At 43.3% G+C, this 12,932-nt stretch overlaps 1 protein-coding gene across 5 annotated transcripts in view; it reads right to left on the bottom strand.

Moving 5' to 3' along the window:
* Zranb3 (zinc finger RANBP2-type containing 3) overlaps positions 1-12,932 on the bottom strand; it is a 133,386-nt gene that overhangs the window by 49,201 nt on the left and 71,253 nt on the right. For all 5 annotated transcript variants that reach the window (XR_009587461.1, XM_060371885.1, XM_060371883.1 and 2 more), the window contains exon 9: positions 1,988-2,107. Coding sequence is in view for 4 of the 5 variants with exons in the window: in XM_060371885.1 (XP_060227868.1) it covers positions 1,988-2,107 (120 nt within the window). In the remaining variant the exon portion in view is untranslated. The remainder of the gene's footprint in view (positions 1-1,987; positions 2,108-12,932) is intronic.

Here is a 12,932-nt window from a genome sequence, read left to right on the forward strand (position 1 = left end):
GTGTGACTGAGGGTGGGCTTGGAGGTTTCAGAGCCTATGCCATTCCTAGCTAGCTCTCTCCCTGCCCTGTTGTCTCAACATCTAGTCTCTGGGCTGCTGCTCCAGCACCATGCCTGCAGCCATGCTCCCTGTCAGGATGGTCATGGACTCACCTCTAACATTGTAAGCCCAATAAACTCTTCCTCCAAAAGTTAAGTTGCTTTCGTCATGGTATTTTTACACAGCAACAGAAAAGTAACTTAGACAACCACCAACGCCAAGGGTAATTGCTTTTATGCAACAGGAGCTCTATGAATATTGTTAAAATTAAGCAAATGTTTCTTCAGCAGCATTCTATGCAAGTTAATACACAACCTTTAGGCAGCAGGTAAGAGTAACTTTAGGGGGCCAGAGAGATGGCTCAGTGGTTAATAGTACTGTCTGTTCTTCCAAAGGGCATGGATTCAATTCCCAGCACCAAACGGCAGCTCACAACTGTCTGTAACACCAGTTCCAAGGGATCTGATACCCTTACATGCACATAAAATAGAAATAAATTATTTAAAAAGAGCAACTTTAGGGTTACAGGACCAGTTTACTCCAGAGTAAAACTAGAGCCACATGAGAGAGAAGGAGAGATTTTGCTCAGACTTTAGGGAGGCATAGAGAGTAGTATATGTATTTCTGAAATATAACCAAATATTAACTGGAAAAGTAGCATTCTAAATCTACTATCCATGACCTCTAATTTCACATTATTAAACTTGAAGGAACTGTGTGAGATGACTGTATCCACTGAATTGAGGACCTAAGGCGCCCACACACACCTTTAAAAAATGGAGCCTCATTAAGTGTTAAACTGAACAGACTGCCTTCAAGAACAATTTAAGCTGTGAAAAAAGAGCCGTGTGTTAGAAATAGCTAAAAAGAACTGAATCAACCTAATAAAAATAAGTTAAGCCCTAAATTTCAAATCAAATATGAAAGATTCTATGGAAAAAATCACCTAAAACTTAAAAAATAAGAATATTTACTTTAAAAAAGAGACTATCCATCTAAAGTACCCATTACAGTATCGCCAAATGATCTTTCTTTTTAAAATTAGTTATTTTTTTTTATTAATTACAGTTTATTCACTTTGTATCCCAGGTGTAGGTCCCATCCTCATCCCCACCCAATCCCACCCTCCCTCCCTCATCTCCTCCCTGCCCCTCCCCCAGTCCACTGATAGGGAGGTCCTCCTCCCCTTCCATCTCACCCTAGCCTATCAGGTCTCATCAGGACTGGCTGCATTGTCCTCCTCTGTGGCCTACTAAGGCTGCTCCCCCCTCAGCCCCCTGATCAAAGAGCCAGCCACTGAGTTAGAGACAGGCCTGGTTCCCATTATTAGGGAACCACTTGGACACTGAACTGCCATGGGCTACATCTGTGCAGGGGTTCTAGGTTATCTCCATGCATGGTCCTTGGTTGGAGTATTAGTATCAGAAAGACCCCTGTGCCCAGATTTTTTTTTCCTCTCCTTGTGGAGCTCCTGTGCTGAAACTCCCTTTGTAGACCAGGCTGGCCTCAAACTCACAGAGATCTGCCTGCCTCTGCCTCCCTGAGTGCTGGGATTAAACGCATGCACCATCACCACCTGGTGAACAGAGGAAAAATTTTAACATTGATATAAAGAAGAAAAGAGTACGGCATGGTAACAATACATTATTAAAACTCATAAGAAAATACTTTATAAATTGTGGGAAAAATTATGCATTAAAAAACATAATCCAGGGCTGGAGTGATGGCTCAGAGGTTAAGAATACTTGCTGTTCTTCCAAAAAGTCTTGAGTTCAATTCCCAGCAACCACAAGGTGGCTCATAACCATCTATAGTAAGATTTGGTGTACAGGTAGAATGTTGTATAAGTAATAAATAACTCTTAAAAAAAAAAAAAACATAATCCAAAAAAGGATCACGAGACTAAAAGTGATATTTAGTAGAGTGAAGACAGGCAGTATTGCAGTACCTTGTTTTCGATGACTGCTTCCGTGCAAGCTTGGAGCATACTTAAATGGTGAGCGAAGACCAGAAACTTAAGCGACTCATTCTGAAGCAGCATCTTAATGTAGTCCTTCACTGCACCTGCCTATGGATCAAAGTCAAAGTTTATTAACATCATCCACATGTTTATCCAAGCGCTACGCCACTTTTAAGAAAGGGGAGGAAGCTCCCGACACGCCCAGCCATCTTCAGAACTTTGGCTGCCTTTTCTCTTGGGAGCCTGTTCACTCAGGACTCCCACGGATACGTGGTGTGTGGAAGAGCTGAGTGTGTCCACTGCTGTTCGTTTGATCAGGTTTTCTTTTTTTCCTAATTGCTGTGACAAAACACCGAAGGCAAACCAGTGAAAAGCACGGAAAACTTATTCTGGTGGCAAGTTCCTCTTAACTGCTGGCCAGTTCCGAGTCCTGGGGAGGCAGAGCGTCGAACAGGCAATCTATAGTGGAGGACTCTACTCATCTCTACTCAGCAAGGAGCGACAAAAGATGCACACCTTTTCAGGGTGCCACATCTTCCAACTGGGCTCTAACCACTCCACATCACTCCCAAAGATGCCACCAAATCTCCAATCTCTGAGTGAACTCAGCCACGGATGAGATCAGCACTCTTCTGACCTAATCACCTCCTCTATGCCAGCAGGTAGCAAGAAAGCCTGGAGCAGAGGGGCCCCAGGGCCACTTCAGACACAACCAACAATACAGGTGGGATACAGGACAGGAGAGGAAAGAAATGAGGTATGGGCGGGAGAAGAATGGTACCACTGTTGAGAAGATAGATATTAAAACAGTTTCACACAAATAAAAAGGAAAGGATTAAGAAAAAGGTGGAAGAAAGACTAGGGCTGAGGTTTAAGGTTCACTTTCTTCTTAAATTGAGATAGTGAAGTGGACTTAGGGAAAGGCAGGCGCAGAAGTAGAAGGCGGCCAGGAGAAATGGAAAATTAGTTGTCTCTACGATGCAGAAGTGCACTGGCTAATTTTATATGTCAACTTGATACAAACTACAGTCATTTGGAGAGGGAGACTCTCAACTGAGAAAATGTCTCCATAACATGGCCTGGAGACAAGTCTGTAGAGCATCTTCTTGGTTAATGATTGATGGAGGAGGCCCAGCCCACTGTGGGCGGTGCCGTCCCTGGGCTGATGGTCCTGGGTTCTGTAAGAAAGCAGGCTGAGCAAGCCAGGGAGCAGCACCCTCTGCACTGGCTCCTGCCTCCAGGTTCAGGTTCCCGCCCTGACATCCCCGGACGGTGGACTTACAAGCTGTAAGGGGAAATAAACCTTTTCCTGTCCAAGAGGTGTTTGGTCACAGTGTTTTATCAAAGCAACAGAAATCATAATAAAACAAGAAGGTTCTGGAAGAAGCTGAAGTGACAGGCTCAAGAGCACAAGAGGGAAGGTCTAAGATAGCAGAATGAAATGGAGAAATCCATGAAGAAGGAATAATCATAAAAATTAACACTGAACGGGCATTCTTAGCTAAAGTCTTTCCAAGTTACAGAAAGAGTAAGAGATAAGCATGGGATGACTTAAGTTTAAAAACACAAATGTGCCAGCTTTTAATTAGTATTATTAGTTACTAGGTAATTATGGTGGTACATGCCTGCAATTCCACAAGACTGAGCCAGGGATATTACAAGTTTAAGACGAGCCTGGGCTACAGAGTGAGTTCCAGGCTAGCCTGAGCTCCAAAAATGAAAAACACAGAGGGCGTGGAGCTGGAAAAGTGGTTTAGTGGTTAAAAGTGTTTGCTGCTCTTCCAGAGACCCAAGTTCAGTTTCCAGCTCCTATACTGTGTGGTTCACAACTTCCTGTAACTCCAAGAGTTACATGTCCTCTTATGGCCCCAACAAGCACCTAAATGCATGTGCGTATATACACACAAATACATCTACACAATCTATATACATATAAAATGAAAACAAATGTTTTCATAAACAACAAAAATTTGGTTACTTAGAAATTTTGGATGAAGATGGCTGAGCTCACTTAACCTGTATTTCCTCTTAGTCTCAGAATAGCAAAGGACATAGGCACAAAAGTCAAAAGGATAACCTCTGGAAGCTAAAAAGTACATGATGCCTGATTCTCCATTCTGAGAGATCCTAAGCTGGCAATATGGAATGGACAGGAAGTCAGTGTTTCCACTGAAGTCATGTTAAAAGCCCAGGAGGAAGAGGGTGAGGGGAGCTAGCATAGGAACAAGTTCAGAGAATGTGGGAGTAGAGGAGTGTGCTCAGGCCTGTGCCTCATCCTGTCTGAAGGTTCCACCCCACAGGCACAGGCACAGACCCACCCATCCTGCCATCAGACTACAGGCATGTTCTTCGCACAGGGTAAGGCAGAGCTTGCTTGGGTAAGTGGGATCCTGGACTGAGGGCAAGCAGTATGATGTGAAGGCATGCTTAAAGAGATGCACTCAGCATATAATCCACACTGCGACAGTGGCGGGTGCAGGGCCTAGAGAGAGGTGTGTAGGTTATGAGGGCACTACACTTATGAATGAATGAATGGATGCTGCTTAAGAAAAGGCTGGAAACTGCAAGCGATCTTTTATTCACTCTATTCTCTTGCTCTTTGTCTTCTGCCATGGGATAAAGCAGCAAAAAGGACTCCACCAGATGCTAGTACCTTGATACTGGCTTATCCAGCCTCCAGAATTGTGAGCTAAATAAACTTACATTGTTTATAAATGTTCTAGCCTCAAGTATTCTGTTACAGATGCAAACAATGGAATCAGGGAAGTGGTCATAATGCATAAGTATCATAAAGATTAAAAAAAGTTTTATTACTAAATACTGAAGGGCTGGGTATATAGTTCAGTGATAAAGCACAGACTTGCCTGGTGTGCATAACTTCTAGGTTTGCTATCTAGGAAGGAATAAATGAAGAAAAGGAGAGAGGGAGAAGGGAGGGAATGAATGAAGATAGAAGGGAGGAAGAGCAGGGGAGGAAGAAAAGGAAGAGGAAGAGAAGGAGGAAAAAGGATAAAGTAGGAAGAAGAGGGAAAGAAAGAGTAAAATGGGAAGGAGGGAGAGGAAAGAGAAGAGGAGGGGGAAGAGAAGGAGGAGAGGGGAAGGAGAAAAAAAGGAGGAAGGAGAAGGAAGAGGACGAGAAAGCAAAGGGGAGGCACAAAAAAATGAGGAGGGAAGGAGAAACAGGATGATGACAATTTTGAAAGTTAATAACTCCAAAGAAAATGAAGTGAGTTCTAGAGAAAAGAAAACTCCACATTTGAGAACAAAGATACAATTAAACACAAACAAGACATTCTGGTGTCTACACAGCCAGTGGCTGTGGACACCATGTATCAAAGAGCTAGAGCTAGAAGAAAGAACTTTAAATGTTTTCACCATAAAAAAGTCAAACAAGGCACTGCATGTATACCCTGATCTAAACATACATAATTATTAATACATCAGATGGCATAAAAAAATAACCAACAGTATAGCCCATGGTTCACCAGTATTTTAAACATGGGTCTAATAACATATGTAGTGAATACTGATCAGGCCAAAATTACATAATTTTAAAAATTAGTAAAATTATGTCACTTGAATAGAAGAATGGAAATAAGACAGATATGTATCTGCAGAGGGGGAGGCAGAGATACAAAAAGGTAAAATTTCATCTTACCAATTGACAAATCAGTTGATATAGCTGAAGCTACAATGCAAGCAGCAATGTAGACTAAGGTGTTTCAAAAGCATAGTGATGAAATTTGAGTGAATTAAAATAAAACAAAGAATAACACTCAGCTGTTACAAGAACTGACAGTGGCTGCTCCTGGGGAATAAACTTAAGAGCTATTTTTCAGAGTGACTGTTTTTGGTTGTTAACATAGCTTTAGCAATTTTTTAGATTAAAAATTTAAAATACCTATCTAAAATTCATCTGCCTTAGCTGCAAAGCCTCAAGGTTTATTCTGCAAGCTGTATTTTGCATGTCTAAATTTTCTGAACAATGGAATTCATCATATCGTGAGCCTCGAGGCTAGCAGGAGCTTTAGCCTTGGATGTCGGTGCCTCAGAAAGTGGAAATGAAGTTCTCTCAAAACAAGCCGCTATGAACTGCAGTTGCTGTCATGGCAACTGAAGCACTTTAATAAAGTGCATGTTTGCCGAAAGAGCTAGATTTTCCAGGATGAGCTTTTCAGTAAGTACATGTCAAGTTGGAATGCTTAAAGGGTACATTCATGACAACCCGAATCCAGACTTACAATTGGAACAATTGCTGTAACCTGCTTTCATGTGCCTTCTTCCCGAGCGAGCCATTCCACCCTCCGGTCATCAGGACCAGAGCTGCTGAGGGAAAGCCCAGGCTCTCTCAAACCACTGCTTTGAAAAGCCTGACAGCTGAGGGCTGGGGTAGGGCTTAGTGGGGAGGAGCCTTGCTACACAGGAGCGAGGAGCTGAGTCAACCCCCAGTGCCACCTCAACGCTGAGCAAGGCCGTGCACGCCTGTAACTCCATTTTGGGGGAGCGAAGACAGGCAGGACTCTAGGAGCTTGCTGGCCAGCCTGCTTAGCTAAGATGGGGAGCCTCCAGTTCAGTGACAGACCCAGTCTCAAGGGAATACGCTGGAAAACAACAGAGAAAAACACTCGATTCCTTTCTTTAGCCTCTGAACCCATGCATATGTGTGTGCACATCTGCATACATGTGCGCACACACACAACATACATACATACATACATACATAAAAAAGTAAATGGTCAAAATGCTGAGAAAAAGTGTCAGTGCTTAGCCACAGATGGTACCTGCATTCCAGCCTTCCCATTGCCCCCCAAGCCTGAGGCTCGGGGAACATTTCAGAAGAGGTGCAGCAGAAAGAAGAAAAGGCTATGAAAATGCGGTTCTGCAGACATGGCATGGCAAGTAGACTTTAAGGATTCTTTCAGGTTTTGAAGTTACCGACTGCATGGATTTACATCTTATTTTACTTTTTAAAGGTTTATTTTATTTTAATGATGTGTTATGTCTACGCACATGAGTGTGGGTACCCACAGAAGCCAGAGGTGTCAGAGCCTCGGCATACAGAATTGACGGCTGCTGGAGCTCCCCAAGTTGGGTGCTGGGAACTGAACTCTGGTCCTCCAGGAGAGCAGTCCTTGCTCTTGAATGAGTTCTCTCTCCAGGCCCCAGAGTCAGAGTACTTTGAAATGTACGCTACATGCGTTTTTACTGTCTTTCATTCTAACTACCTATCAGTGTCATGGCACTGTCAGATTCTAAATGACTGGAACAAGCAGCTGCTTGCAACATTATCAGATGTGTGTGGTAGCAGGCACTGCTGGCTCAAGCTTTGTGCTAACTGCAGAAAGTGCATGGCTTCACAACTGTTTTATCTTTTACTGAGATGAACACTGTGTCTGTCAGGTAAGGCTTAGGTAACTAGTGGAGACCACAGGGTATAGCTTACTTAAAGAAACACAATATTTTAACTGTTGGTTTGAGAAGGGGTCTCGCTATACAAAGCATGCTGGCTGTGGAGTTCATGGTAATAATCCAGCTGGGATTAATGGTATGGACTGCCACATCCACTTAGTAATGTCTGTCTTTACGTGTGTGTGTGTGTGTGTGTGTGTGTGTGTGTGTGTGAATGCATGCCACATATGTGTGCAGGTGCTTGCAGAGGCCAGACGTGGGCTCTGAGATGCCCAACACAGGTGCCTGGAAATGAACTTGGATTCTCTGTAAGAGCAGCAAGCCACTCTGAGTCCTAGCTAATATATCTGAAGTAAAGAGGTATATATCATACTTTCTGAAATAAAAACTGAAAAAAATCCATACTGCATTGAATATCTGATAAAATTTATTTAGAATTGTCAGCCTTAAATCAAATAATAACAGGAAAAGGGCGAAAGAAGAGAGAAGCATCATATCAGTGCCTTGGAAGAGCAAGACCAGGCTTTAGTCAGCTTCTCCCAGTTCTCAGCTTAGGCTTAAAATTGGCCTTCTGTGGTCTTCCTGGCCTCGTCTGATCTGCCACTCACTCCCAGAAGAGTCCTACTATGTTCATTTATCAGGATTCTCCACACCTGAGAAGTGGTTCGTTTTCTGAGCTGACCTAGTTCTCCTATATCGGATGTGTAAGTTCTCGGCAAGCCTAAAGGCAAGAATTCCTCAGGTCAGGGACTGGGGAGGAAGAAAGCTGGGTGAGAAGAGCATTTGCACACGAGAGGGAAGCCCAGAGCCCCTTTAGTGAGAAGGAAGATGGGGACAGACTCCAGAAACTCACAGGCCAGCTAGGCTGGCATAAGCACCAGTGAACAAGTGACCCTATCTCAAACAAGGCAGAAGACAAGGACTGATCCCTGAGGCTGTCCTCTGACCTGTATACATGTACCATGGCATCCCCATGCTGGCACTCATACAAATGAATATGACACTCATGAGCACAAATATTAAAAAAAAAATTCAGTCAGGTCAGTTTTGTAAGAATCTCCCAAGCCATCCTGTCTCTTTTTAAGCAACTGCCCATTCACCTACTTCTTTAACCTACACAAATTCCCACTTGCCCTTGTAGCTGGAACTTCTCTTCCCTGTTACAGTTAAGGTGACACATGTTGTAGAGTTTTCTTTAGAGTTCAGCAAGTGTCAAATGATTTCCACTGTAACGGCTATAGTTCGAGGCTGACAGAATGCAGGCACAGAAGAAGCTTCCCCTAAAGTCCACGGGTCCTTGGACTGGGCTCACAGCCTGCTGATCATCAAGTGCCCTGGGGTCCAGTCTCCAGCCCACAGGCTGCACAGCAAGCGCTCTGACCTCCGAGGCAGCTCAGTCCTAACTGCAGATTTTAAGCATCTGGGACTCCTTTTCATCCTGTTTCCTCTAATAATAGTATTTTATCTGCACTTAATTGATTACTGCTGACTGCTTCCTGCTAATGAACAGGAGGCAGGCTGTTTGGTTCTGGTTCAGAGCCAGACTTTTCCAAACTACAGATCAAGCAGAGGAATGAGCCTTCTGCAGTTTCTCCCTGCTGCCCAGGACAGCCAGGGCTGTTACACAGAGAAACCCTGTCTTGAAAAACAACAACAGTAACAACAAAACAGATAGAGAAACAACAATAACAAGCCTTTGTTGCTGGGTTGGGCAGCCAAGTAGTAGAGGTGTGTGCCTAGTTTTGGTTGCTTGGTTATACCAGTTTTCAGTAATCTCTGTGAGTTTGCACAAATGTCCCATCTGCTGCAAGTGCACCCCACCAGCCTGCAGCCTTCTCTTTTTGACTAGCTACATCTACTTGCACATTCCGTAAGACATCTTTTCAGTGACCTTCTCTTGGGTTCTTCTCTAGTGCCTGGGTTTGAAGCAGTAAGCAAAACCTTTTGTAGGTGAATATTTATTTTACTGCTCTCTCCAAAAGGCTGTAAATTCTTTGAGAATTAGACTCTGTGTCATTTTCACCATGTCTCTTCAGCACCCCACTTCATAATAGGGACTCTATGTTATTAATCAGGAAATATGCCTTTTTTGTTTTGTTTTTAAAAGGACACCTCAACACTAACACACACACACTGTAGTGACCAATCTATAATCTGTATGACCTCAATTTAATTTGCAAACTGGTATGGAAGAACTCAGAAACACATTTTGTCATTGAAAAAAAATGTAGCCTATAACTAGTTAACTCCTAAAAAGCCGACTTAGCCTATACGGCAGATAAACTGTATTATTCAGAGTATAGTAGTCTCCAAATACGGGACTTCAATGACATAGGAAGGAAAATGCATCCGAGCATGCCCGTTTTGTAATGGCATGAACTAATGGTTTCTGGCTATATCCAAGAATAGAAAAAAAAAAAATCCAAGATACATTGGTGGCTAAAAACAGCCTCTGGTGTGGATGAGAGGAAGGATGACTGGATATTTGCTTCACTTTATTTTCATGAATGCAACTAATTTTGGGGCCAGCTGATTTTAGTCTCCGTTCTTTTCCTTCAAGGGTCTTAACTGTCAACTCTATACTAATGACCATCAAATACAACTTAGAATCACAGCTGCTGCTGCTTCTCCTCCTTTTCCTTCTTCTTCTTCTTCTTCTTCTTTTTTTTTTTTTTTGTGAGACAGGGTTTTCCTTTTTAGCCCTGGCTGTCCTGGACTTGCTTTGTAGACCAGCTACCTGGCCTTGAAATCAGAAAGCAAGCTAGACACGGATAAAGACAGAACAAGCCAGAGAATGAGAAGGAGCCAGAAGATTAGAATTGATTGCTAGAGTCAGTTTGAGTCCAAGTAGAGCAATTCAGTCAGAGGCTGAGGGAGGAACCAGATGGAAACCATCAGCTGGGAGAGGAGTTGGGTTGAACCAGCCAGCCAGAGTTCAGAAAGAGCTAGAAGGGGTGAGCTTATCCAGCAGTAAGTCTCAGAGGCTTTAGGACTGGATTAGATTGTACTGAGGTGGAAGCTTCCAGGACCATGTCTAGGTTAGCAGACAGAGGCAGTAAGCCTTGAAGATGACAATTACTGCGGTGAATAAAAGTTACGATTACAACCCAACATTCTTTTCTAGCCTCCTCAGGTTCCAGGCACACAAGTGGCAAAAACATACACACAGGCAAAACACTCACACATAAGAGAAAATTAAAATTTAAAAGATTAAAGAAAAGAGTCCATTAAAAGAGAAGAAAGAAAGAAAGCTGAGTACAGGCCTGGGCGTAAAGCAGAAAATAAGCTACCAGGCAGCACTCCTCCATGGCCTCCGCCCTGAGTTCCTGCTCTGACTTTCTTCAAAGAGGGATTATGACCTGAAATGAACCTTTTCCTCAAGCTGCTTTTGGTCAGGCTGTTTTAGTACACCAACAAAGTTCAAACCAGAGATACAATCAAAAAGATTGCACAAAAAGATTCTTAATAAAAAAATGAAACAGGCGCAAAAGGAATTCAATGACAAAAAAAACATGTTATTTCTAAAAACCGGAATGCTACGTCCCCCCACCCCCACCCCGCACACCTGAACAAAGATTGTGATTCAACAATGGCGCATTGAGACGGGAGAATAGAGCACTGTGATGTGACAACGGAGCACTGGACAACAGAGGACTGTGGTGGCTCAGTGAGACTGTGATGTGACGGTGGAGATGTGTGCCAGGACACTGAAGCGCTGTGGTGATGTGGAGGAGCACCGTGTGGACACTGAAGGACAACGGAGGCTGTGGTGATGTGGAGGAGCACCGTGTGGACACTGAAGGACAACGGAGGCTGTGATGATGTGGAGGAGCACCGTGTGGACACTGAAGGACAACGGAGGCTGTGATGATGTGGAGGAGCACCGGGCAGTGGGGCACTGTGGAAGAACCGTGCAGCGCTGTGAACCCTGTGAGAGGATAATGGACCAGTGCTGTGTGATGGTGGAGCACGGGATAGACAGTGGAGCCCGTGATGGGATGACAGGGCTTTGTAGCACTGTGCTGTAACAATGGAGTACTGTGATGTAACAGCAGTGCTCACTGAAGAGCACTACAGAGGATAACGGAGCACGGCGCTGGAGCAGTGTGGCAGACAGTGGAGCACTGTCACAGGATAATAGAGCACTCTTTGGTCACAAGGGGAACCATGTGGTAGGACAATGGAGCACCACGATGGCACAATGGGAGCACTGTTATAAGCAAATGGAGACCTGTTATGGTGTGCACTCACACACACACACACACACACACACACACACACACACACACACACACACACTTTAAACAAACTGAACCTCTGAATCTCCATCTTTATGTTATTCTGTGTAAAGAATGAATTTTAAACCAAGCATGTTAGAAGACACCTTTAATCCCAGAACTTTAGAATAAGAGGTAGGCAGGTCTCTGTGAGTTCTAGGCTAGCTTTCTGGCCAACCAGAGCTACATAATAAGATCCTTTCTCAAAAAAACAAAACAAAAAAGTTCTAAGTACTTCATAGACCTACCTACAAACTCTAAAGCTGTAGCATTATTAGAAGAAATATTACACCTTTGTAAATTTTATTAGGTAAAAGTTTCTTGGGAATACAAAAGGAGAATAAAAAGAACATAGTAAAATATTTAAAAATTATAGATTTCTGTTCTTTAAAATAGCATGTTAAGAAAATAAAAATAAAAATGCCAGGTGGTGATGGTGCACACCTTTAACTGCAGCACTCAGGAGGCAGAGGCAGGCGGATCTCCACGAGTTGGAGGCCAGCCTGGTCTACAGAGTGAGTTCTAGAACAAAGGAAGGAAGGAGGAAGGAAGGAAGGAGAAAAGGAAGGAGGAAGGAAGGAAGGAGAAAGGAAAGGAGAAGGAAGGGAGAAGGAAGGAAGGGAAGAAAGGAAGAAGGAAAGAGGAAAGGATGGAAGGAGGAGGAAGCTGGGAGCTAGAGGTGGTGGTACACACCTTGAATCCCAGCATTTAGGAGGCAGAAGCAGTTGGATCTCAGAGTTCAAGGCAGCCTGGTCTGTGTAGTGAGTTCCAAGGTAGTGCTATGTAGAAAGACCTTGTCTCAAAAAACCAAAATAAATAAATAAAAATTGAATATACATAGTTGGGGGCAAAATTTGCAAAGCTATAGCAGAGGGCTCATTCTTAAACATAACGAATCCTTATAACCTAATATTAATAGGAGTCCAATTTAAATAGATACCTCAAGAGAGAAAACGAATAACTAAAAGATTATGAAAATATATCCAATATTACTTCTACTTAGGGACAAATAAAAGACACAATAAAAAAATACTGCATAGCCACAAAAACTGAAAGATGACAATGCCACATGCCGACAAAGATCCAGGACAGCTGGAGCACTTATCCGATGCTAGCAGAAAGAGGTACAGCTATTTTCCAAAACGTTTTGGTAAAGTGTTTCTCTGACAGCACAGTCCTATTTCTAGGTTTCTGCCCTCAAAAGACAAAAATGATGTCTAGGGCTGGTGAGATGGCTAAGTGGGTCA

Source organism: Meriones unguiculatus, chromosome 18 (assembly GCF_030254825.1).
Source record: "Meriones unguiculatus strain TT.TT164.6M chromosome 18, Bangor_MerUng_6.1, whole genome shotgun sequence".
NCBI classification, from domain to species: domain Eukaryota; kingdom Metazoa; phylum Chordata; class Mammalia; order Rodentia; family Muridae; genus Meriones; species Meriones unguiculatus.